The sequence below is a fragment of the Phyllostomus discolor genome, chromosome 6 (genome assembly GCF_004126475.2).
Source record: "Phyllostomus discolor isolate MPI-MPIP mPhyDis1 chromosome 6, mPhyDis1.pri.v3, whole genome shotgun sequence".
Lineage (NCBI taxonomy): Eukaryota > Metazoa > Chordata > Mammalia > Chiroptera > Phyllostomidae > Phyllostomus > Phyllostomus discolor.
The window spans coordinates 155,695,377-155,722,586 of record NC_040908.2 but is presented as its reverse complement, the minus strand read 5'-3'; the positions used below and the strand labels follow the sequence as shown (position 1 = coordinate 155,722,586).

General features: G+C 39.8%; 1 protein-coding gene across 10 annotated transcripts in view; it reads left to right on the top strand.

Moving 5' to 3' along the window:
- AMBRA1 (autophagy and beclin 1 regulator 1) overlaps positions 1-27,210 on the top strand; it is a 181,368-nt gene that overhangs the window by 66,219 nt on the left and 87,939 nt on the right. For 5 of the 10 annotated variants that reach the window (XR_004903973.1, XM_028516108.2, XM_028516113.2 and 2 more), the window contains 4 exons: positions 10,185-10,271; positions 14,478-14,657; positions 25,391-25,471; positions 25,905-26,005. Coding sequence is in view for 9 of the 10 variants with exons in the window: in XM_028516108.2 (XP_028371909.1) it covers positions 10,185-10,271; positions 14,478-14,657; positions 25,391-25,471; positions 25,905-26,005 (449 nt within the window). In the remaining variant the exon portion in view is untranslated. The remainder of the gene's footprint in view (positions 1-10,184; positions 10,272-14,477; positions 14,658-25,390; positions 25,472-25,904; positions 26,006-27,210) is intronic. The other 5 variants (XM_028516115.1, XM_028516110.2, XM_028516112.2 and 2 more) reach the window with 3 other exon arrangements.

Below are 27,210 nucleotides of genomic sequence, written 5' to 3'. Positions count from 1 at the left end.
TTGTGTTAGCTCAAGGGCTAATAGTGGATTGTCTGGGGTCCCAAGTATATAGAGTCTCTGCCCTCTTGTCTATTTCTGTAGACTCCAGATACCTCATTACTTGAACAGACATGAACCAGGAAGGCTACTTCTTTGCCTCTGATTAATAAATGCCCTAGTCCACTGTGCATTCCTTTTTCCTCATTAATGTAAGGCTTCATTTACTAACTCTGATGTTGGCTCTAAGGTTTTGCTTCATATTATAGAGTATAGTGTTTGTAATATACCAATCAGTAGCCTGTCACTTAACAGCAAATACCTTTGGTCAAGGGTTTTTTAAATTTTAGGTCAGGGACAAGAATGTAAAAAAATAATCTAAGAAGAAATCCGCACGTTTGCTGTAATTGAACAATAAATGATTCTACCAATATATTCTTTGTAGAATTAGGGTGTCTAGAGATAGACTTTTTTTTTGCAGTTGTCTATTCTTAATGAAATTAGCTGAGAATTCAGGATTCTTGAGGATTGTGCAAACCTCTTCTTGATTTGGTGAGGGGACACAATCTATCAATCAGGGTGTACTACCTCTTAATTAAAGTCTAAACCTGTATATCACAGCTGCTTTTCGTGGGGTTGGAGGAGGTATGCATGTGAGTATCAGAACTAGCTGTGGAACTTTTCATAGATATGCTTTTACTCAACCTTTGATGAAAAGGCTCTGATCTGAATTCCTAGTTGAAACAAAAGAAGTCTGGTCTGTAAGCAGACCACCCAATTCTCCTAGAGAAAATGGATTTGGAGGTAGCGTACACATGTTTGTGTAGATTACCTTGGGCCTTTGACTTCAGGTGCTGATAAAAGTGAGTTTTTAATATAGACCGAAGTTTCATAACTATAGTGCAATTTGTTGAGGATATACAAGAGCTAAGCATAGTACCAACCAATCATTTTACAATTGTATTAAAAAGAACCACCCACCAAACAGCAGAGGGTCAGATGTTCCCAGAAGGATCTGGCTGACTTTTATATGGCTAGATACACAGTTGTGCACCACATGTGAGTTCAGTTTCCAGCATCTTTTCTTTTGTTGTACTCTGATGTTTTACCACTATCGCTCATTACACAGAGGCATTGAGGGATACATTAATGATTTGTAAAGGCATTTTAAAGCTTTTCTGGTGTAAGGCATTGTTTTGAACCCCATGAGTTTGTGCTTGATGATAGTAAAATAAGGCCTATCTTCTCAATGTGAATTGTTAGTTCTTCAGGCAGTGTGTTTGTTTTTTCCTGAGGGTAGCCTTATAGGAGTGCCATCTTGCCTCGGTCTGCCCCACAGCAGGGGCAGGAATTGCCTGCCAGGCTCTGCTGGCAACTGCATCATGTGCTACAAGTGCACCCCTAGAAACTGGGGGGCCCTGCAGTGATCAGATGAGTGCCTATCTTTGGATAACTTAAACGATAATTGCCAGTGTGTGAAATGGGGAGGCTCTCATGCCTCCGCTTTAAAGCAGAGATGTCAATTTGGAAATCATAATAGAGGTGTCGTTTCAGAACACACAATTATTTTTTACAAAGAATAAGGGCTTGTCATCTCCCAGCCCAGGCATGCGCCAAGGCAGAGATCTGGAGCTGGCAGAGTGCAATTCAGAAATGAAGAGGGCTTCCTGGTTTCTTTGTACTCCTTCCCCTTTGTCCCCCTGAAAACATTGCCCTCTTTATCCTGTGAGGTCTCTTTTGGTAATACATTGTCCAGGAGCACCAGTGGTAGCTTCCCAGGCAACTAGCCAGCCTCTGACTTTATGATTTTATAAACCTCCCAGGGACCAAGGTACACTACATTATTGGGACAGCTATGTCAGCACTTTAACCTAACTACCTTAAGTGAACAAAGGGAAGATGGGTGATGTAAGCAGTTTCTGAAAACCTTGTTCTTTCAGAAATTTTAATATGAGTTTTTGGACATCTAGCAATCTTTGAAAGTCACAGGGTCAGTGAGGGGCAATCAGATATGTCTGCTTGTTCTTCCAGATCTACTTAGGCATGCTGAGCTATTCTCTTAGATATTTACTGGTCTCCTATTATGTGTTAATTAGGTGTGAATTTTAATGGGGATAAAAAGATGACTTGGACTCAGTGCTTGCTTTCATGTAGCTTGTGGTCTAGTAGCAGAGGTAAGACACAAGTAACTGCAGTACAAGGTGACTTGGGAGAAAATCTTTTAAGAGAGGTTTCAAAATATTATGGGGTATTGGGGAAGAGAGGGAACTTCTGGCTGGCAGAGTCAGGTGTTTGAGCTGTGAAGGAATTTTACAGGTAGAGATGGAGAAGAACTTTCCAGAAAGAAGAAATGGCCAACCAAAAAACATAGATAATAAGGGTGTTTATTTAGTTTAGCTAGAAATGGCTCCCAAAGCCATTTCCCTTTGGGAAATGGTTCCCAAAGTGTGGCCTGGGATATCCGAAGACAAAACTAAAATGCTGTTGTTTTTTGTGTTTTTCATGCCTTCTTCATGAGTGTTCAGTGGAGTTTTCTAGAGGCTACACGATGTGTAATGAAGTTAATTAGCCTGATGTCTAGTGGACTGTGTGCTTGTGTATTAAAATTTTTTGTTTTAATTTCAAATATAGTCAACATTGACAGATAACATTCTAGAAATAAAAGTTCTTTGGTGTCCTCAGTAATATTTAAGAGGGTCAAAGGGGTTCTGAGACCAAACAGTTTGAAAACCACTGGTCTAGAGCATATAGTATATCCAGAAGAAATGAGAAATTTGGCTGCACAGCTTTGGATGCCAAGCCGAGGAATTTGGATTTTATTTCCTACACAGAAGGGTGCTATTAGTTTGGGTTTGGCTCCCGTGAACTGAAGTAGCAGATGTCACCCAGACATCAAAGCCAAGCTGGGCAATTACTCTTTATCATGGGACACCGGTGGCATTTAGCTTCTAGGAGCAGGTTTTCCATATTAGTGCAGGTCACAGAGTTCTGGCAATCATTTGTTTCCAGTGATTGCAGAAGATTTGAACATTTGTAGGCTTTAGGGTATTGATTTTCTCTGTGATCTGAGAACTAGTTGAAAGAATGTCTTCAGGATATCATTGTTTAGTATGGGAGGATTGTCACTGGCTTGTCTATTCTGTCTAGACTAGTACCTAAACTTTTGGTTGCTCAATCCTGATATTCATCGAATTAGAAACAAAGATTCTTTTCTTTTGGATGACCTATCATCTGCCTTGATAACACTGTTCTTTTCCAGAGCTTTCTTCCACTATTTTTTTTACTGTTTTTGTAGACATCAAAGGATACAGCTGATTTAGGGGGCCCCCTTATACATATTCAAAGTATTAGGAAAGAAATAAATAGTGGTATTTATTTAAAACTTTAGAAATTTTATAGCTTGACTTACGATTTTTAGCAGGGTTTAATAATTATTTTTGATAACTCTAGTGTGTAATACATTGATTTTGCTTTTTTTTGTTCCAGTCCTTAGTGACTATACCTTATCTTTCAAGGGATTTTATGTAAGCAAATATTTCATTTCATTTTATTTTATTTTTAATATATTTTATTGATTATGCTATTACAGTTGTCCCAGTTTTTCTCCATTTGCCCCTCTCCACCCAGTACCCCATTCTCTCTAGCAGTACCCCCCTTAATTCATGTCCATGTGTCATACATGTAAGTTCTTTGGCTACTCCATTTCCTATACTGCTCTTAACATCACCCTGCCTACCTGTTCTGTACCTACCAATTTGTACTTCTTAATCCCTGCCCCTGTTCCTCCATTCTCCCCTTCCCCTCTCCCAACTGGTAACCATCCAAATGATCTCCATATCTATGATTCTGTTTCTGTTCTGTTTGCTCAGTTTGTTTTTTAGATTCAGTTGTTGATAGTTGTAAATTTATTGCCATTTTAATAGTTTTACTTATTTACTTTTAGAGAGAGTGGAAGGCAGGGAGAAAGAGAGGGAGAGAAACATCAGTGTATGAGAGATACATTAATCAGTTGCCTCTTGCACACCCCCGACTGGGGACCTTTTGGTTTGCAGGTCAGTGCTCAGTCCATTGAGCCACACCAGTAGCCAGAGCTTTATTACCATTTTAATGTTCATAGGTTTGCTATTTTTCTTAAATAAGTCCCTTTAACATTTCATATACTAATGTCTTGGTGATGATGTACTCCTTTAGCTTTACCTTGTCTGTGAAGTACTTTATCTGCCCTTCCATTCTAAATGATAGCTTTGCTGAATAGAGTAATTTAGGTTGTAAGTCCTTGCTTTTCGTCACTTGGAGAGCTTTTTGCCAATCTCTTCTTGCCTGCAAAGTTTCTCTTGAGAATTCAGAAGTCTTAAGGGAACTCCTTTGTATGTTACTTTGCTTTTCTCTTGCTGCTTTTAAGATTCTGTCTTTATCTTTAACCTTTGGCATTTTAATTATGATGTGTTTTGATATAGTCCTCTTTGGGTCCATCTTGTTTGGGACTCTCTGTTTCCTGGACTTGTATATCTTATTTCCTTCACCAAATTAGGGAAATTTTCCTTCATTTTTTCAAATAAGTTTTCAATTTCTTGTTTTTTCTCTTCTCCTTCTGACATCCCTATGATTTGAATGTTGGTACATTTGAAATTGTACCAGAGGCTCCTTACCCTGTCCTTATTTCCTTTTTTTTTTTTATTCTTTTTTCTTCTTGCTATTGTGATTGAATTATTTTTTTCTTTCTTGTGTTCCAAATCATTGATTTGATTCTTGGCTTCATCCAATGCACTGTTGATTCCCTGTTAAGTTTTTCTTTATTTCATTTAGTATAACCTTTATTTCTTCCTGGGTCTTTTTTATGCTGTTTAAGTACCCAGTGAGTTCCTTGAGCATCATAATAATCAGTGTTTTGAACTCTGCATCTGATGATAGATTTCTTATGTCCATTTTGTTTAGCTCTTTTTCTGGAGCTTTGTTCTGTTCTTTTATTTGGGCCATACTTTTTTGTCTCATTTTGGCAGCCTTCTTTTTAGGTAGAGCTACTTTGACTCCCTGTCTTAGTAGAATGGCCTATTGTAGAAAAGCTCACCCTTAAGATGGATGGGGTGGAGCCTTAAGTAATTACCAGGATGGGGCACCCTGTGTGAACTTCTTGCCAAGAAGCCTCAGAACTAAGATGGGTTGATGGAGTCTCAGGTAGGATATCCTGCTCTGTGGCTCTGTGTTGGGGAGGTCCCAGAAAAGGGTCAGTGGCCGCTGCCTGGCCTCTGGAGTTTTGTCTGGAAGGAAGCTATTCCCCAGTACTCGCCCTGGAGTGTCTGACAAACAGAAATGCCATACACTTCTGTTTCTCCCCATATACCCCTGGTGCCCTTTAAGCTGCTTTCCCAGTGCTGTTGCCCAGAGGGAGTGTATCTGCAAAAGTCTTAAGTCCACTGCAGGCCCTTTAAGAGGAGACATTTTGAGAATCCCTCAGTTTCTTCTGTTACCCCAACCCCCATAGATTTTTACAGTCAAAAGTTGTGGGGACTTATCTTCCTGGTATGGGGGTCTGGTGTGGGGCTGGATCCGTAGATCCTGAGATATCCCTCCCGATTTTTATCCACCACATGTGGGTGTGGGAACATCCGTTCAGTGCCTCTGCATCTCCACCCTTCCTACCTGTCTGAAAGAATGTTACTTCTTTAATTCCTTGGTTGTCAGACTTCCATAAAGCAGGATTTTCTGATTCTGGGTGAGAGTTGTAGTTTTGTAGTTTAGTTGTAATTTTTGCTGTGGTTGTGCAGGGAGGTGAGCTGTGTTTACTTATGCCTCCATATTGACTGGAAGTGTGTAAGCAAATATTTTAGAGCAAGGGTGGGCGAATTTTTTTTCCTGTAAAAGGCCAGGTAGTAAATATTTTCAGCCTATCTCCATCAGTATTATTCAACTCTGCCTTGTTAGCTGCAAAGCAGCAATAAATGAATGAATGTGACTGTCTCTGGAAAAACTTTGTTTATAAAAACAGGCAACTGATCCAGGGCCTATAGTTTACCAAACCTGTTGGAGCATTAGGGCAACGTGCTATTTGAAGGAATCCTTTTTAAGAAGTGAGTTATTCTTTTGAAAATGGATGATTTTTCTCTTTAGTTTTCAGTTTACTTTTAGATTTTAGTTTTTGAATGCTTTTAATTTTTAAATAATTTTAGACTTGTAAAAATTTGTAAAAAGTGCAAAGAATCCCCATATATTCTTCATTCATGTTTCCTAAATATTAACATTTTATCACATTCCTTTCACTCTCTCTTGTTTTGTCTACCTATATATTAGTATGTTGTGCTTCTATATATTTATGGTTATTATATTTTATATATTTGTGGTTATTATATTTTCTTAAATATTGAATTTTCTTAAAGTTGTATGTAGTTTGATAGAGCAGTGGACTCCAGACTTAAAAAAATATCTCTGTTGCCCTGACTGCTGTGGTTCAGTGGATTGAGCACTGATTGACCTGTGTACCGAAAGGCCACCAGTTCAATTCCCTGCCAGGGAGCATGCCTGGCTTGCAGGCCAGATCCCCAGTTGGGGGCATATGGGAGGCAACTGATTGATGTACCTCTCACACATTGATGTTTCCTCCCTCTCTTTCTCCTTCCCTTCCCCTTTCTCTCTCTAAAAGTAAATAAATAAAATCTTCAATAAAAAAAATCTCAGTGAAAGCATTCTGAGCAATGCATGGGTGTGTTATATATTATGGTCATACATTATAAATCAAAAGTTCTAATATTTTCTTCCTACCTTCCCCCAGATCAAAATAGCATAACCCCTGATATACCTCATTTGAAAACCACTGGTAGAGTGTATAAATCAGACAAACTTGTAAAAAGTTTTATTTTTGTTTTGCCTGTCAGAGCTCCTATGACTCTTTAAAACATTTCTAAATTGAGATTATAGGTCAAAATGAAATGGTAGCTTCAAACTTGAACAAACTTATCTGAGCTCTTCCTAAGTCCTACCTGACTCCATTAACAAATTGGATGGTAGATCATTAAGTCAAGTCAGATTTGTGGTGGCCAGAACGAAAGGTGCAACCATCCCTTTCTATTTTTTTCTGTCATTTTCCATTGAAGGCTCTTTGCAATAGCTAACTGGATGAGATAAAGTTTTTCTTTGGCATGCTTAGGAATGGTATTGATACTTATTCATCTAGTACCTCTAGTTCTTTCTTTATTCAACACCAATTGGAGTACTTTTTTTTATTCCTCCAGATAGTATTTGTGTTGTAGCAGTAGAGAACTTAGTATTTCGTCAGTGATATGTGGGAGAAAGGGGACTGGGCTAATCATAGTAATTGGCTCTCACGATTTTGCGTATTAGCAGTTAAAATGCTATATATATATATGACTTTCCAGTCTACTCTATTGCCAGGGGAGCAAATGATGCCAACAGATCTGTAGTAAATAGGCACAGGGGATGCATGTTCCAAAAGAATCTCATCAGGGGCTCCCCAGAGACAAGGCTTAACATTCTGGTTTTACTCTGATTTAAAGAAGTCTTCCAGTTAAGATAGGAAGTTAGGGTGGGAAGTAGACTTGGCAGGATTATAAAATAAAATCATTCAAATTGAAGTGATCAGATTTTTTTAAAGATTTTATTTATTTATTTTTAGAGAGGGAAGGGAGGAAGAGAGAGAGACAGACAGACAGACAGACACATCAATGTGCGGTTGCTGGGGCCCATGGCCTGCGACCCAGGCATGTGCCCTGACTGGGAATCGAACCTGCGACACTTTGGTTTGCAGCCTGCTCTCAATCCACTGAGCTATGCCAGCCAGGGCAAAGTGATTGGATTTGACTCTTCTAGTTCAGGAATCTCCTTCACAAGATTCCTAAAAAGTCATCTCATCTCTCTTAATATTGTCACTGTCCTGGCATAGTAAAGGATCCTGTTGGCCTTCTTAACTTAGCAGGATCATCTTCCAGGCAGAAATACTTAAGGATAAATGTTGGCCACTCTGAAGAACGCTCCTTGCCAAAGGACCCCTGCTTACTAAGCAGCCATTTGTAGGATAACACGACAGGGCTCAGTCACGTTCAGGACTAACTCCAGAGCCCTTTGGATGGAAGAAGCTTCTGGGTGTTCCTGGGCAGTCAGCTGCTCTCAGATCTTGCTTCCATTCTGCAACTCCCACCCACCCCTTACGGAACTAATGTATCGATAACGAATAAGTGTTATATAAGATGGCATAAATATCCTGAATACTCTTCTCATAATTTCACTTTTTTTTCTCCAGTCTATGTACGTCTCACTACCCTGTCCTCTCACAAACATTCTGTATTTCAGGACGTGAAGACATGTCATTATTTTATGTGCCCCTATGAAAGGAAAAAATCCTGTCTATTAAACTGTGTCACACTATTATAAGATGCATTCCAAATTCAGATACATTAAATGTGGAGGAGGATGTATGTCTTAGAATTGATGAAACACGGCATTTCTGCTGCTGTAAACAGTGATATTCAAGATTTAGGTCTTCAATCAGAGAGATGTGTTTTATTACTTTCTTCTCTTTCTCTTGGTTACGTTGTATTCTCTCTTCAGAATGGTTTAAACTTACAGGAGTGTCCCGGCTGCATTTAGCTCAGGATGGCTGTTAATGTGGCCCAACACAAAATTGTAAATTTACTTAAAACATTGTGAGATTTTTTTGTGATTATATGTTGCAGTGTATTTAATATGTGGACCAAGACAGCTCTTCTTCTTCCAGCATGGCATAGAGACGCCATAAGTTTGGATACCCCTGGGCTTTTAAAGTGTCTTAAGTGTGGGGATTATAGGCCTTTTCTAGGTAGGAAATACCATGTAACGGTTGTCCTGGGTGGGAAAGGTAGCAAGCCACGTTGGCTAGGCCTCTGCTGTATCTCTTCTCTGGGCTGTTAGGGGAAGTGCTTCCGTGAGCCAGTTGCTTAGATAAAGCAACTGCACATGACTATACCTAAAGCCAACTGGTTTTAATAATAGTGAATTGAATTAATTCAATTGCGAAAGATTGGTAGCTGCTATCCATATTCTGCAGATCTGCTTTAAAGAAGAGTCTGGCAGGGAGCCAGAGACCTGTTCCTGGAAAGGTCAGGCAAGATGCTATGCTGCTCGAGAGGACAATATGCATTTCTTTCTGAGACCATTTCCTTAGAAATGTGTTCCAGGGCAGGAGCTTGATTGACTGCTAAGGCACACTTGAGATGGGAAACAGTGTGGCAGACATGGCAAACTGGGGAGGTCCCTGGGCCATGTTATGAAATGTATTTTTAACTGGCCTTTGTACAAAAAGGATAAACAAAATATTTTAGCTAAAATTGAAGTCAGAAGATTTCATGCAAAAGTCCAGATTTCTGGCTACTATTAAAAAATAGTTAGATCCAGCAATACTGAGCCCACATTCTATCTTGGACTCACAGCGGATACATATGCACTTTTTATCTGCCTTGAGCCTGGAAGGTTGTGCAGTATAGCATAGCGGGTTGAGGCACTTTGGAGTTGACAGACCTTCACTGGAGTCCTTGGCACTATTACTTAATAGCTGGGTGCCACCCAGCCCAGTGTTCTCATGTGTGTATAGTAATGCCTATTTTTTCAGGTTATGGTGAGGTTTAAATAAAGAAACATATGCAAAGTCCTTAGTATTTTCCTGGCATCAAAAAGAGTGCTCAATAAAATGTATCACATACGATCTGTTGACTTTATGACTGGGCTAGATTATATAATTAACAATTTATGTTGGTTGTTAGAGAGTCCCAGGAATTCTCTCTTAGAAAAAAGGGTTTGAGCAGAGAAGATGTAGATTAGGATGACATGGAAGAACTGAACACCAAGATAAATGTTGGCACTACATGATGATCTCTGGTATGCCTGATTTTCCTAATTAGGTGTCGTGTCAATCCTAATCTCCTGTTTGTCTACTGGAGGTACAGCAAATAGAAATAAGATCATGTCTCTGAATCATTTGTTCATTTCTCACTGAAGAGCAGTCTTCTACATAATACAGTGGCCATATCTAGTGTGAGAGCTTTGTAGCTCTTTATTTATTTATGTCTCTGAGTACTTAGCTTGTAGGAAGGGTGTGATCCCAGATAACAGGTATTAGCTAGCTGCAAAGGGGAATGTTATTTATCTTTCCCCCATTTTTCCTTATGAATGACCTTGAGTTGGTAATTGACAGGGATTATTGCCATTTTTTTAATCTCTGCTAGGAGGCTGCTGGAATCTTCCCTCATTTCATTATCCCGTTATGATGGAGCAGGATCCAGAGAGCACCCAATTTACCCAGACCCAGCGAGGTAAGGCCAAAGTGAGAAATGGCACTAAGTGGGGGGGAGGGGCTGCCCTTGGGGTTGCCAACTGTTGGAAGCCCCATTTTGTGCCTCTCTGGTCCTGGTGCTCTTTCATTCTTCAGTTACAGTTTTGAGACAGGTGGTTCAGGTGATTGGGAAGTATTGCAGGTAAGTGAACAGAACCTCTGGTGACAGACAGTTACGACTGAGCTCTTGTCCTTTGGGGTTCACTTCTGTAAATGTGGCATTAGAAGAGGGACCTGAGGAGGCCACTGGCAGAGTCACACAGTATAATATATTCCTTTTCTTCCATCAGAGTGGCTATTGCCTTTCAGATGGACGACCAAAAGGGAAATAAAAGTTGGTTATTAATAGGGAAATTACCCATAAATTCAAACAAAGAATCCTACTTACTCTCATTTGACAGAGAATTGCAGAATATCAAAAAGAAAAATCAAGCTCATTCAGTTGTTGAATTTTTTGAGACTCTCTGAAGGAAGAGATGACTGACAAATAGAACTGAATTAAATAAGTTAGAATTTTATTAAAGTGCTTGATGTACACTGATTAGAAGACATTTGAAAAATTCTTGAAGAAATAAAAAAATTCAAATGAGTTGAAGGCATGTCTTTACCTGACACTGGTAACTGAGGACCAAGTTTGGAGTTGATATATAACATCTATAGTGAGGAATCCTTTCGGGTTGTTGCAGCTGGACTTATTATTAATGACCTAAAAAGGGGATAATTTGTACATAACTTACGCAGTGCCAGAGCACATTGTGAGGCTTTGCCGAAAGAAAAGGGTAATTTATAATGGTGGGGTTAACAAGTTAATATAGGTCTGAAAAAGCTAAATGAGCTCTGCTCTAGATTATGAATTTCTAATCTGGAAAAGACCTTTAGACCAGGTTGATTCCAGGTATATTGAATGATTTTGTTGTTGCCACAGTTATGTGATGATACTGAGCATTCTTTTTGAGATACTAGTGAAAAGGTTCCCCATTATCCTCTTCCTTTTTGGTACCCCAGTAATGGCAAATCCAAGGATGGGGAACTTGGGGATTGATGACTTTAAAATAGGTAGACAGTTTAGATAATGGCTGAAGCAAGAAAATTTACGTTAGTTTATAATCATATTTGAGAGGTAATAAGCCCTAGATGAGAGAAGGAACATTTTCAAATGAGTCAAATACTCTGAAATACAGAGATAGAGAACTTCTTGCATTTTCTTTTAGGACAGTAATAGGAATCTCAGCCTCAGGATTTTTAACCTGACAGAGTTTACTGGTGATTCTTAAAGGAGGACATTATTTGTCCTCCTTTCATGTTATTTATTCCTACTCAGATCTCTTTATCACAGAAAATGTCATACTTTCTTTGTAGTGTTGGTATTTTCACATCTTCCCTTGGAACACAAAATAGGTTTTTTTTGCAGGGGGAAGTATTCTTCCTTAGAGAAAACTTGAAGATTTATTTAAACATTGAAAATTTTTACTTGGAACACTTAAGAGTTTGATGCTTATCCAGCTCTTCAGTAGGAACATGATTGTTACCTCGTTACTGTTGGTTTTATTTCTTTTTCCTCTTAGACTTCACCCTGTATGCAATATGTAGAGTATAGGTCAGAGCCTTTGTGAGCCATCTCAGCATTCAGATCCTTAGCCTCCCTCTGGGTACCCCAAAAAGACAAGACTAACAATGTATTTGTAGTTAGTAATTGTGTCAGGATGTTTTTGTTTTGGGTTTTTTGGTGTGTGGGGTTTTTTTGTTTGTTTGTTTGTTTGTTTGTTTGTGGCACATGTGTATTTCTGATCCTTACATAGACCAATATCTTTCTTTAGGAATTTTTAAAAAGTCAATGATGCATAGTTTTATAGCTTAGGGAATTCCTATCCTATAGTGAAATAAACAGTTGGGATTACTTAATGCTGAAATTGTGCCCCTGCATGAAAGATCTTTTTACTTATTGTCAGCATCAACATTATTTCTGCCTCTATCACCAATAATATTGTGGTTTTTTTCCCATTAGTTAGGGTAGTTTATAAACTGAGGATTGAATATACTTACACTTTTCAGAATCAATTCCAAAAAATAATCTTCATTCTCCTCTTGAAACCTTTTTTACATTCTTTTCTAGTTTGACTTGAGAATTTAACCAATAATGGTTGATTTGTGCTAGAAGGTTTTTGTTTGTTTGATTGTTTGTTTAGTATTTGGTAGATAAAGGAACAACTCAAAAGTATTGACTTCTGTCTGTTGAAAATAGAGGACTTTTGATTCATCCTTGCAGAATGCATCGAAACAGGGGCCCAAATGGAAAATGGAAGTTCCATGAGTTGAGACTTAAGAAATAGTTCTTGTGCTCTCATGATGTTGGCCGATGCATCTGTGCATCCATCCGCTGTATAAAAATAACTATGTGAAAATAATTTGGCCTCAGGGGTGCCAAATGCAGCATATTGCTTCATAAAACAGACTTTTGAGTTCCAAAGATTGTCAGCTGTCCTGCTTGGGAATTCCATTTGACAGTTGGCCAGAAGAACACTACCTCTGGTGACAGGTATTTGGGAGGCAGCCTTAGTTCCTGTAGCAGTTGACTGCAGGATCTCTTTTGACTGGAGTCCTTTCTGGGCAAATCCTCAGTAGATAGACTGAGGATTTGCCCAGAAACTTCGCCAGAAAGGTCAGGCAGCAAGATGTTTGTAAACACTGTTCCTGCCGTTCGAAAATAACTTTTATTTCCATTCTTAATCAGCTTATTAGGTTTTCATTAAAAGAAGAGACACACGATTTTTTCCTTTTATGTTAAACATAGAAGTTAAGGTCTTTAGGACTCCTTAAGATTGCTGTGTTTTCTTTTAGTTTTTTTTGTTCTAATTACAGAAATATATGGTTATATACATATTAGTATATACACACTATTCTTCAGTTTTTCCCTCACTTAAAATTTTATTTTAGAGAGCTTTCCTTGTATGTATATAGGGATAATTTATTCTTTTCAATAGCTACATGGTATTTCTTTGTATGGATATAGTTTATTTAATCTGCTGATGGGCATTTGGGGTGTTTCCCAGTTTTTCACCTGTGCTAACTCCACATCTTTATCTGTATATATATATATATATCTTTGTATCCTTGTGTGCTTCTGTAAGATAAAATTTCTAGTGAAATTGTTGAGTCAAAGTGTGTGCTTCAGGCAGGTTCTAAGTCTGGAAATTTCTTAGTAATCCACTTACATTATCATCTAAAACATTCTTCTGTTATTGTTTATATCTCACAGTCTCAGTTAACAGCCTCAAATTATATAACAGTGTTGTGAAAGATGGAGGGAAAACCTGAGAAAGAAAGGAATGTGTCGAGTTATAAAGGACACTAGACCTTTTCATGGGGTATGAAGACACTAAGCAGTTGGAAGAATACAGATCTAGACTGTTTGCTGAGAATAGTCATAGTAGGGGGGAGGAAAAAAGAATGACTGTGCCTTCTGTTACTGCTCAGGCCTCGTGTAGCCTCTGATGCTCTGTTGTAAGAAATAGAAAAATTCTGGGTTCTTTTTCTTTTCAGGTTTTTCTGTTTTCCCAAGTGTATTTTACTCTCAGTCTCTATTCTGAATATTTTCTGTTACAAATATCTATGAATTTGTAAAGGAGGGATAAGAAGCCCAAAGAGATAGTTTTAAGGAGCTAGAACAAATCTGAGGCCTGTCTGTTGGAGAAGAAAGGAGTGTTGGTGAAGATGATGCCTTTAGATGTCTTCTTTAAGGCTTATTGTCTCCTGGCCTGTTTGCTCATCTACGAAACGAAAGAAGAGATGCCTTGTAGGTGATTGCTCCGGTCCCTTCATTTCTTATATTTTGAATATGGATGATTGAAGAAAAGTCGTGAGTCTGTAAAGGGCACCCCAAGATGCTAGAGGTCCCTTAAAAGCTAAAAAGGAAAGTCCAGCGTTATTTTCTTGGGAGGGGGCAGCTGTTGATCAGATGAGGACTGATTAAACAGTCTCTTTGCCTTATCTCAGAACAGAAACACTGGTGGTAATGTGATAAGCATATTGTGCAGTACAGACCTCCTGGTGAGTTAAATGCCCTTTATTTTTCATGTCTCTGGAATTCACCTCAGCAGGGAGATGCCATGGGAGAACTGAATTTACTCTTTCACAGTTTTCCCCACATTAGTGCTAGTTTGTGTTTGTCCATCTCTGTCTCTCTCAGATTATCTCCTGCTGCATACTACGCTCAGAGGATGATCCAGTATCTCTCACGGAGAGACAGTATTCGCCAGCGCTCCATGCGCTACCAACAGAACCGGCTTCGTTCTTCCACCTCCTCCTCTTCCTCAGACAACCAGGGTCCATCAGTAGAGGGAACCGACTTGGAATTTGAGGACTTTGAGTAAGTACACACTCAGCTTGCTTTCTTCCCTCTGCTCCCAAGCTGTGAGTGCTTCCAAGTTGGCCACTGTCTCAGTGTCATTCTAGCTTCAGACCCCTAAATCACTGTGTATGAGTAATAGGCTGGGGTGACGGACTTGAGGGTTAAAACACCCAGAGCACTCTTACCTCTGGTGGTTGTGTTGCTGATTCACTGGAGCTGGTGAGAAGAGACAGCCCATTGGGCCCCGGGCCAAACTGGGAGAAGATGCTACTGCTCTTCAGGCAACATTTTAATTTCCCTTTGCCTGAACAGTGACTGTGGAAATGCACCTCATGGACTGTCTTCACAGCAAGAAGGCAGGAGGCTTGGTGTTTTTTCTATTAAGCAGAGTAGGTATTGAGAAATTAAAAAGAAAATACCTGGATTTTCCTAAAAATTAGGTTCTCTTAGAACTCTTTCATCGCACTGATACTTTGAAGTTTTACTCTATTACCTAAATGTTCTCATTCTCCCTCCAGGTCCCCTCCCCATGAATCATTTGAAAGTTGCCTGTTAGATTAATGCAGTGGGTTGACAAGTGATTCCGTGATTCCTTCCTCTTCTGGACTTGTTAGTTGTTGGTTCGGGGAGGGGATGAGCTAAAGGAACAGGGTCAGCCCCAGCCTCCAGAATTCAAGCTTCCCAGTCTGACTTCTGGGTTGTACCTCCTCCAACCTGCTGCTCCTGACCTTTCTAACCATTCATTGTATTTCTTTCCATTCTGAAACTGAGCTTTTCTGGCTTGTATGAGATTGGACCCTGGCTTTTGTTTTGATTCCTGTATTTTGATTTCTCAAACATGTAAAACGAGAAAGAAGGGTGGTTAAGTAATTTTTTCCTCCTTTTTTGCTGGCAGTATTGGAATAGGATAGCCTGTCAGTCATTTTCCCCTCCATCTTGACATAGCCTGGTCAGGCCTGGGATCTTGAGAGTTCTTGCCCCCCCCCAACCTTCCTTTTCTGTGAGGTGAATGGATAGTTCCCCAGGCACCATCTTGCAACAGAGCTTTATGATGTGTTTGAGAACTCTTTTTGCCAGAAAGGACTAAAAAGGTGGGAGCAACCTGTGTACTAGTTTACCTTCCTGATGCGATCCTTAAAAGCACACTACATTGGCAGTTGTGTACTTGGAAGCAGAAGGAAAACTAAATGGGAGATTCATTAGCATGAGGAAGATATAAACGTGAAAGAAATTCAGGGATGCTCTGAAGCACTGTGGTGTGGCAAATGGAGCAGGGGGGCTGGCCCTCCGTCATCACCTCTGAGAGAAGAGGTCAGCTGCCGTCTGACCCTCAGCATGCAGTCATTCTCCCTTCTGTCCACTCTAGGGGGAGGTGGGTGTGGGTAGTAGCAGTAAAGGGAAAGTGTCTTCACACCCTTAGTCAGGCAGATACCTGTAGTGAGATATGTTCCCCTGTAGATGTGATTATTTTTCCAGCTCCGGGATCTATTCAGGGAAGCAGTTTCAGTGCCGAGGCTGCTAGGACTTGGTGCTGCTCAAAAGCCTCAGCAATCCTGTGGAGCTTTGGGATTCAGTGCAGATTGCCTAGCCCCTCCGTGCACACTTGGAAGGCTCTGTGTTACCTCTTTGCAGTGGTGGGACGAGGGGCTCATGCCTTTGAGCCGTATCTTGCCTCGTGACTTGTCCTTCACAATGGAGTTCTGGGTTAGTTTAAAATGTTCTGTTCTCATCTTACCTTCTCTTTCTTCTGCTACCACCTCCTCCCTTTCCCCTTCCTTCCCCCTCGGTTTTCCTATGTCAGACTGCCTCCTCATTGTGCTCCCCACATCCCACCTGTGCTCTCACCTCCCCTCGGCTTCGGCACGACCTGAATTTACACGGCCTTCTTCACCTTCCATGCACTGACTGACTAACTTTCCATTGTTGATTTAGGGGTTGTGTATTTACTAACCCTGGTTAGTAAAATGGGCTGATTTCTATAATCCCCCTCTGAAAGTCCCTCTCTTGCATACTTGCTTTTCTTTTTTGGGTTAATATAGAGTGTGATTTTGTTTTTAACAGCAGCTATGGATTGGTCACATCAATATTCGTAGTCCAGGTCTTCTAGTGAAGGATGTTGCTGCCTGGTTGATGCTTATTTACTGTGTGTTCATTCTGTCTCTGCATCCTTCCTTGCTCTCTTTCCACCCACTGTAAGCTGAGTGCTGCTTGTGGTTGCTCCTCTTCTCAATACCTAAGTGCTCTGAGGAGGGAGAGAGTGCGAAAGTAGGGAATGTGCTAGCCCATTTACATGTCTCTGCCCTGGTCCTTTTTCTTAGTTTTAATAACTAAGGAAAGTTAGAGGCATGTACAGTCAATTTATAGTTCTTTCAGGTGAGTTAGACATGGCCTGAAATCTTCCAAACACACTTAGGGTACCATTAAAAGAAACTGTTCTATTGGGTTTCCTCACCTTCACAGCATATCATGCTTCTGCCTTTGCCACCCCACTTCGGCCTCTTCGGTTTGCTTCCATGGCTAGGGCTTATATCAGTATGCTAATCTCTAGCTTGTCCCATCCAGGTATATAGAGTTCCCAGAAAATGAAGGGGAGCCATTACTCACATCCATCATTTTGATTCTCTTCCATTATCTATTGAATGAGAGGTATCAGCTATAATTTTCGTATATATACTAATTTATAACATACAAAATATTTGTAGTATATATATGTTAATATATATTTTTAAAATCTTGTTCAATTCTTATAATAACACAGTGAGATATTTACTTCAGTGTGGTGTTCTAAATGAGGATACTGAGACTTCATCAAAATCAGATATGCCTAAGATTAGAGAGCAAGAGCTAGCATATTTAGTGTCTTGCCTATTATTGTCCTACAGATTTAAAAACCTTTAAAAGTGATGTTGCTGCCTGGTTGATGCTTATTTACTGTGTGTTCATTCTGTCCCTGCATCCTTCCTTGCTCCCTCCCCCCCCACTGTATAAACGTGATATATAGCCATATTTGAGCCCTTGCACCATGAGCTTGCTGTGGAATAAAACTGTTTAGATTTATCTCTAGGGAAGATAGCTTTAAATGTTAGTCAGCATCAGGTTAAATTTTCTGTTCTTTGGTAGTCTGGATTAATAATGATCTTCCCAGGCTGGCATCTTCTTCTGCCATTTATCTCTGTCTGCAGTAAGGATTGAGACTGCAGGGCCCCTGTGTTTGTTAAATGCAGACCTGTCAGCAGGTCCATCCTCAGCCCTCAGCGTTGTCTTTCATAAAGATATTCACAAGCAGAGTGAATGTGTGTCTGCCTGTGACATTGCTGTCTGCCTGCTAGAGTGTAGACAGCAAATAAGCATAAAGCAAATTCCCATTTTCATTTTTACTGTTCCTTTGGAAAGATGGAAGGGAGGCTTTTCTGAAGCCCTGTGCTATGTCCCAGTGGTTGCTGAAGCCTGCAAAAGAGGTGATGTATGTGACTTTATTATGACTATTGGTCCAGCTGTTTTTGCCCCCTTCCACATTTTATATGTTATTCTGAATGTACTTATGATCCCAGAATCATTCCTAGCTCATGTCCCTGCCCTTCCTGACTCTTTTTGTAACTCTTTGCCTTCCAAGGCAAAGGGAATACCCTGACTCATGACAGTCAGAACTGCAGAAGCTTCAGATTAGATCAGTCACAAATATTTCCATCACACATACCAGCTACTAGGTAATTATATTCCACTTCTTTTCTTAAAAAATATTTATTTATAGTTGACATTCTCAACTTCTTAAAAATTGTTGCTAGCACAGAAGAGAACAAGTCCTCCATTCACAGTTGTGACGCTAGGCTGTACTCTGGAAAAACATGCCAGTGGGAATTCTAGTCCTTCAGCTTGTGATGAAGTCTCTTTAGGTCTATTACATTTATTTTCTTAATTCTGTTAATTTATCTACTTGTATTTGGTTCCCTTTACCCAGAAATCCATATTGTGCTGTAATGTACAAAAAACACTTCATTTGAGTATGACAGTCATTTTTGGGTATGCTAAATGGGTTCCTCTTTCTCAGTTTGGCATGCTGCAGTATCACATACACACGTACAGAGGAGCATCACGCAGCCAGAGCATCTCCTTTTATGGTCCCCTTGTAGAAGCCTTCTGGCAAAGAAGTCATTAAAAGGTCTTGGTAAATGATTTAAGTTGAGTTCTGAAGGCTGTCACTCAACTCTGCCATTTAATTGGGTGTGACTTGGGGGAGTTGCTTGCTTTCAGTTTAGAATTTAATATTCTGTCTGCCTTTTTTATTAAAAAATTTTTATTTATTTTCAGAGAGAGCAGAGGGGAAGGAGAAAGAGGGAGATAAACATCGATGTGAGAGAGAAACATCTATCTGTTGTCTCTTGCACACACCCTGACCAGGAATAGAACTGGTGACCTTTCAATTTTTGGGATGACCCCAGCCAACTGAGCCACACGGGTCAGGGCTCCATTTGCCCTTTTGACATAACTGAAATTGAGTTGAACCGTGGCAAAGAAAATACAGAAATCAAGTCATACTACTCTTGTCTGTCGGTCAGCAAAATCTGACAGTTGTGTGAGACTCATACTTGAAGTTCTCATGGCTAGAAATTCCAATAGAGCCATATGTCCTTGGTAGTACTTGCTCCTGCTCTCTCTTCTGTGCCCAGAATTTCCAGGACCCCTATGGGAGTCAGTGACTACTCATAGCAAATATGTAATTTGTAGCCAAGAGATGGAAGAGTAAATCTTCAGAGGGAGATGTAATCTGTTTTATTTTGAAATGGAATTGCCTTTGTCTCTTCCTCTGACTTACGAACAATAGACTCTTTAATATTAGAAGTACAAGAGAAACTCTAAGGAAACACTGTAAAGTTGCTATTCTCTTTACCTACTAGAACCTGCTAAAGTGATTGAGAATCAGGCAAACTATCTTTGTTGAGGGGTGGTATTGTACAAAAAATAGTTCTTACAGTGGAATGAGATGAGAAACTGTTCCCTTCCATTTTATCAGAGAGTTTTAAGTAATTTTATTTACTTGATTTTTTGGTGTGTGTGATAATTGATTATTTTTACACAGGGGACTTAGAAAGGTTCACCATATTTTTCGGACCATAAGACGTTCTCAGGTTTTAGAGGAGGAAAATAGGAAAAATATTTGAAGCAAAAAATGTGGTAAAATATTTAATAACATAAATAACATAATATTTCACCAATATAAATGTAAACAGAACTCAGCAGCAGCATTAACAACCATTATTCCTCCCAAATGGGGAGATGTGCGTCTTACAGTCTGAAAATACAGGTAAGTCTTAAAATAGGACCTATCTCTAGGTATACTTAGGAGAAAGGCAAATAAATGCACAATTTCTATGCAGATAAATGCATAGAAACACCAAGTAGCATAGACTATTTCAGATATTCCTTTGTTGGTAAGTATGGCTAAACTATGAAGTTGAAGATATGTGGCAGATGAGTCCTGAGAATTAACATGGCATCAGATCTAAAGGTGTCTTGTGTCTTACAAGTGAGGTGAACTTTATTCTGTAGGTGAGAGGGAGTCATTGAAGAGTTTTAAGCTATGGGATAACATGATCAGATTTTTACATAAATGTCTTACAATGTGGACTGGACAAGATACCTCTGAAGTACAGGACAACATAGTATGAAGGGGAGAGTATTTGGGGACATGTGAGAAGGCTTCATGGATTTCGCCTAGGTGTGAAGACTGCATAGGACTTTGATGAATTGATGTGGAGGGAGGAGGGAGGTAGGGAAGGAGATTCTAGACCAGGGGTGTCAGACTCATTTTCACTGGGGGCTACATCAGCCTTGCAGTTGCCTTCAAAGGGCCAAAATAATTTCAGGACTGTATAACTGTTAAGGAGTTGAAATTATATTCTGCCGTTTGAAGGCAACTGTGAGGCTGATGTGGCCCCTGGTGAAAATTAATTTGACACCCCTGATCTAGAGAATAGCCCTGAGTTCTAGTTTTGGCCGAGCTTGTGATCTGTCATTAGTCCTTGGGTAAGTACCTTGCCCACCCTAGGCCTCAGTGTCTGATCTGTAAAATGAGGTTTTCACTCTCTGAATTTTCTTTTAGCACTAAAGTTCTTGGATCTTTGTGGGAATTAACAACCTTGGGAGAATTTCCCTTGTACTCAGCAGAGGCAGAATAATCAAAGTCTCAGAAAAGTGAGGGAGACTTCATGAAGATTAGAAATACATTACCTGGTACCTGTAGAGCCCCAAAATATTTATAAAATACTTGTCTACTTGAATTCTAGCTCTTTACTTAGGATTTTGAGTCTCCTGCTTAGAAGTATATAATATTGCTTGACAACTTTAGAATTAGTACTCTTTTTACACAAGTAAAATATATATATATGTGAATGTTTATTTTGAGGAATGGACTCTGTCTGGAAGAGAGAAAGAGAAGAGAAAAGAAAGAAAGAGAAAGAAAATGGATTCGGTCTGGATTGTGCTTGGGATCAAAATGGGAAAATACAGAAGGAAAAATTAAACTCCCAAGATAGCAGAGGGAGAAAAGAGACAGTAACCACTTAGAGATATATTTATCTTTTAACATAAAATGCACAAGAGAAATAACCGATTTTCATAATGTATGCAGATGAAATTAAAGGTAGAATAAGCAAGGAGAGGAATTTGTAGATGGTAATTATCTGTTATATCACTATTCCTTGGAGAAAAATTAAAGCTTTGCTGTTCCAAGAGACCTATGCTATTAGATACTCTCTGTGAATGTTATCAGCTGGGCTTGTGCCTTGCCCCGAAACCTAAGCCCTCACTTGTATGCACCACAGTTCTGTAGTAGAGACCGGGGCTGCAGTTCCTAACAGCACCCAAGTATGGAAAGGACATGACCAGGATCACTGTGTCATCCAGGGACAGGAGTACCCACTAGGCCTTCTATTATCTGGAGATTGAGGAGAACCGGAAGAATACAGGGAAACAAGTATTTTTTTTAATAGTCTAATTTTCAGCAACATTTTCTATCTAGTGTTGTTAAGAGGACAATGGCCTTTTGAGTTGTAGGCCGCAAGAACTTTATTTATAAAGGCCGGAGTCAGAACTGTTTGTTACTGAGGAGTAATGACAACCTGACTGTCTGGTCAGGACTCAGACAGCAGTCTGTAGGTGTATTTTTCATTCCTTTAAATTATAGCCTCTCTCAGGCAATTAATTCCAGACATTTAGCAAGAGTTGCTGCTGTGTTTCTCCTTTGTTTCTGAGATGTATTTTCTTGTATTCAGCACTTGTCTTAGATGCTTGATTGTTTGAAGGGTGTTTTTTCCTTATGAAATCTTTTACAAGAAAGTCTTTTTTTTTTCCTCCTCTCTTCCCCAAATACCCCTCTGAGAGATAATCAGAGATGCATAGAGTTCAACAACTGGGAAAGCCATTAATAACACAGCCAGCATCTATCCTGCTGGCTTAAGGCAGCTTCTAGCTTCTGGTTGATGAAATTGATGAGGATTTCTCTGGTGTTTCCCTGCAAAGTATTTCTGGTGAGAAAGAGTTCTCCTGCAATGGAGGAGCAACACCAACATATCTGCGTACCCTGGTCTTCACCATTTTTGGTTTTGTTTTTTAAGCCCTCCTTGAAAAGAGCATGAGCTATGTTAGGCCCCAGTATTTACCACCTTCCACTATTCCTAGGATAGATTCTCTCTGGGTCTTCCTTGTTTTCAACTGTTCATCTATAAAACATCTTCCAGTTGACTCATTTGTCTCATCCTGACTGCTTTTGCCTCCTTCATCTCAGGGAGCCATGCTTCATGTTGATCTTGTACTAGCACTGAAGTGAGTAGCAGTGTAGTTTTCTAAAAACAACATTATTTTAAGTACTCTTTTCTTGGAACTCTTACCGGTCATCCTTTCCCCTCCCTCTAAACCACACCCCTCCTGGCAAGTAAGCTGTGTGTTGAAGTTTGTTTCCCCATCTCACCTCCTTGTTATTTCTGAATCCGCCCTTCTTTCTAGACTGTAAAACCTGAGATCATTCGTTGCTCTTTTCACCTCTAGTTTATTTGAAGGTGTGCCTTTAGTCAGAGAGTTTTGTGTGCCATTGTTAAAATCCAGGACCTTTTCCCTCTTTTTGCCTAATTTGTTCTTTGGTTGAAGATTCTGACCTTTGCCACCTTATCCATTCCTATTTTCAAGGTTTTTCCTGATCAGTAAATGGCCGAGCTATTTTTATTACAGGCTATTTTTTCCTAGATACCTTTATTTTTCTCCCGTAGTCAGCATCTCATTTGTGTGTTCACCATGTTTCACATTTTTCTAATCGTTCTGAGTCCCATTCTGTTACTTCTCTTTATTGACTAGGGTTCTCAACACTGTCAGTTTGAAGTCATTTCTACATTTTATTGAGATGCTATTTAGTTCCTCCTTCATCATTAGTTAAGATGTTAAGCTGAGGACCAGCAAATACACCTCCACTCACTTAATATATTACCTCTTTTATGGTGCCTAATTAACCAACAATCTGAGACGTTGCTTGTAACTGAGCCAGTAGATGTCATTCTTACTTTTATTCGCGCGCGCGCGCGCGTGTGTGTGTGTGTGTGTGTGTGTGTGTATCTTTCAGCAATCTCTAAATACTGTAAAGCCATTACCTCTGGCCATGTTTCAAGTCCCTCCTCCCCCTTTTTGTAATGGAGGAAGAAATTGGATCAGAAAGAAGTTGATTGTTTTTAGGTATTAATAAGAATAAAAAGAGGCTAGTGAAATATGTTGTAGGAGCCCAAATTTCCCCCCAGCTCTGGTGTTCGTTTTTCTTTGCCTTCTAGTGTCCTTTCACCAAGCTGTGTGTCATGAAGGGCACTGGTTTCTCCTTCTCTACCCTTCAACTCTTCTAACACCAGAGAGAGTGGTGTTGGTTGTCCAGACAGAGAACACCCTGGACCTTGCAGAAGTAAATTGTCAGCTCCACAATGTGATTCTGGGAAGGCCAGCTCTCTCTCATAGCTGTGGAATAAAGTAGTGGATTTGTCCCACGATGCATCATTCTGTAGTATAGTTTTTAACCTTATTAAGGCCTAGGACCCTTCTTTACTTCACAGTATTTTCTAACTCTTCTCATGATAATTAAGTTGTACTTTTAGTGCCCATGGATAAGTAAATTATACTATTATGAAAACATGAATTCATTTGTACTTCTAATGAATTGGTACTTTGATCACAACTTGACTCTACATGTTTGAAAAATAATATGCTTAATTTGATATGCAAATAAGCTATCTTATTTGTTTGATGTGCAGCTACTCCTTGTGTACATGTGGCTACTAAGACCTTATAGTAATAATTTGTGGGCTCCCCAAAGCTTCAGTCTACTGGTTGGGAACTTCTGATCTTATTCTTTTTAGTCCCCTTTTTAATTTTCGTGTGTGTGTGTGTGTGTGTAGTCTTACCTCTCACCTTGCCTCTTTATCTGTAGAATTTCAAGTCAAAGGAATATATGTTAGGAAGAACAATAGTATGCTTTCTCTTTTGGGAAAACACAAACCAAGTATTGACTTTTAATGGTTCAGCTTCCAATATCCCTGGTATTGATTTGTCTTTAAATGCTCAGCATCCAGTTCCACCAAAATATAAAAACCTTCCTAGGCTTTTGTTTCTGGCTTGTAAAGCACCCAGTGGTCCATTTGAAAGCCAAAGTGTTACCTTAATTTTGGTTCCAGGGTGTTTTTGAAGATTATCTTATCATGTTGAAGATAATCCAAAGGGAGAATTAGGAAAATATCCCAAATCAGGCTCTCAGAGGTTCATTTGTTTTATGGAGTTGTTTAAGCAGCTGATTAACTTCTCTGTCCATCCAGTGCCCTTTGGCTTATTGTCCCTTTAATACATTGGAAACTTAAGCCACGTGAAGTCGCTGCCCTCTCTTTCCTTGTAGGAAGCAGTGAAGTGTAATGCAGTGAGCAGGGGCTTCGGAGTTAGATATGTCTTCCTTGAATCCTGCTTCAACCACTTACTAGTTGTGTGATGTTGGGCATTTGCCTTTCTGGTTCTTAATTTCCTTATCTTTAAAATAGAGCTAATAATACCTCAGGAGATATCTAGAAGTATTAAATGGGATAACACAGTAATAACCTTTGTATTAGAAATTCATAGGTACATAACAAATGGTGGTTATTACAGACCATAAGGAAAATACCTAGACCTTTTTCTTTTTGTGAACTGACCTAACTTAGGTTTGTATTGTCTAATATTCTTTGTCAATGTCAATTGTTCAGTCTCTAAAAGAAGGGACTGCTTAGTGTCTTTCACTTATCATTGATTTTTCCACACCAAGGCTCTACACGGATTCACTGGAAGATAACCACTTGCTGGATGAAATTGATGAGGGAATTTTTCTTCAAGATCCCCCAAAGCCAAAGTTTCTCTATATCTTTCAATTTAGAAAAAAGTACCCATCCTAGATCCCTTAGAAGATCTAAACCTGTCTTCAGTTTCAGAAGTTGCAGAGTTCAGAGGCCACATTAACTCAAAATAATCTTCCTCCTCCTTGCTCAACTGTTAGGTTGAAATGCTCATGAATCTTTTCGTTGAGGTACACCAGAAATACAGTATATGAATGTAAATGTACCACCCAAATTAGTAAGCAAATTGCTGATTTCCTTGGGGTCTTCTCCTAGGAATAGGAACTTAGTTTGGGGGATTTTGTCTTTTGGGCTGGTGGCTAATTATGCTTTAGTGACTCTCTTACATGCAGCTTTTGTTTTCTCTAGGGACAACGGTGACAGATCCAGGCACCGAGCTCCGCGCAATGCCCGGATGTCTGCACCTTCGCTTGGACGCTTTGTCCCAAGGTAAGAACTGGGCATTCATCCTTTATGAGAAACTTTTATGAGGAGGCCTCTATGATAACCTGGGATTTAGTTTTTAAACCTACTTTTTGGTCTTTCGATTGTCCATATCTGGAATTATTTCCTAGTGAGCCTGTGATCCAGCCCTGCCACCTAAAGATTGAAAGGAGATGACTGGCCGCAGTAAAAAGAGATAGCATAGTGGTTTTGGGAGCTTCCTGTTAAGAATAGAAGCCCTGGGAAATTTTAGAAGATCAAGAAGTACAAATCTGTGAATGTACAAATCCTGGGAATTTTTACTCTGCTCTGGGCTTCTGTGGATTCCTAGGCCTAGTGGGATCCCTTATCCTTGATTCTTGAGGTTAGGTTCATAGTATATCTCCCTTGTTTTATGGTTGTCTTTAGTAGGCTTTTCACACCTGATTCCTTCTTATAGGCGTTTCTTGCTGCCTGAATACTTGCCTTATGCTGGGATTTTTCATGAACGTGGACAGCCTGGCTTGGCTACTCACTCTTCTGTTAACAGGGTCCTGGCAGGTAAGGAAATGTTTCTTCGCATTGTGAAAATTTGAAGGTTCAGGGAGCCAGATAAAGCTTTCTCCTTCCTTTACTTATGTTGATATGACGGCATCTTGCCATCTGGCTGAAAACTCTGTTTTGAGGTCTTGTATTCAGTTTCTTACTTCAAAGCAGGAAACTGCAAGATTGAAGAAAGCTGTTTCTCTTGCCAAATCCTACTTCCTTCAAATATCTTTTTAAAATGTTTTTTTGTTGTTTAAACCATTTGTTTCTTAATTCAGCAGTTAGATTCTGGCTATTGAATGATTAAGGTGTCCTGTTCATGTTTCAGTTGGTGAGAACTCATGAGCCAGATCCTGTGATTTAATTAGGAGCTTAATGCACACCTCTCCTACCCTTTGCTGCTACTGGCAGCACATGGAGTTTCCAGGCACTGTGGAATCTCCCAAGGAAGGAGGAGAAGAGACCAGTAGAGCTGGCTCAGAAAGCTCCACAGAACAGAAGTGGGCTGGACAAGCCCAGCAGAGGCGGTTTTATGGTGGCCAAATAGCTTAGTGACCAGTGTTTTTGGACTAAGATGCATGATGCAACTTGGCTCTGAGACATCGTGTGTGTGCTTCTGCTGGGCAATCTCTAAACAAAGAAACAAGGCAGAATTCTGGTTTTTTTCCTGACAGGTTATTTTTCCATCACACTCTTTCTCTCCCTTGTCCCCACTTCCACTGCCAACTTATAAATTTATGTATGTGAAGGCATAAAAGGTATAAAAGTCAAGCCACAGTTAAATATGTATTTTAAGTGTATCTTTAATAAGCATCTTTATTAAAAATTTTTCAATGAAATTATGTTTTGGAAAATCTGAACCATGTGATGGTTAAAAGGGGTTAAAGGTAGGGATCTGTGTGAGGCAGTGGCACTGTCAGGTGGGAGACTGTGATTGAACTTAGCTACTGTGACAGCTGGTAGGCATGGGATCTGGCCTCCCCTGAAAAGTAGTATCCTTGACCCAATGTCAAGGCCTAGAAATTGACAAGGCCAATGTCAATCCCAGAAACCTCCACGCTTTCTCTGTTGGACATCAGGACTCTACAGGCCTGGTCTTGGCTGGGGAGCGGACTACACCAGAGTCTCCCGACAACCTCATCTGAGGAGGTTTCTGGCCTGAGTCGGTAAACAGACCCCATGGTTCTGTGCTTCTCCTTGCTTGGTGCTCCTGTGTGGCT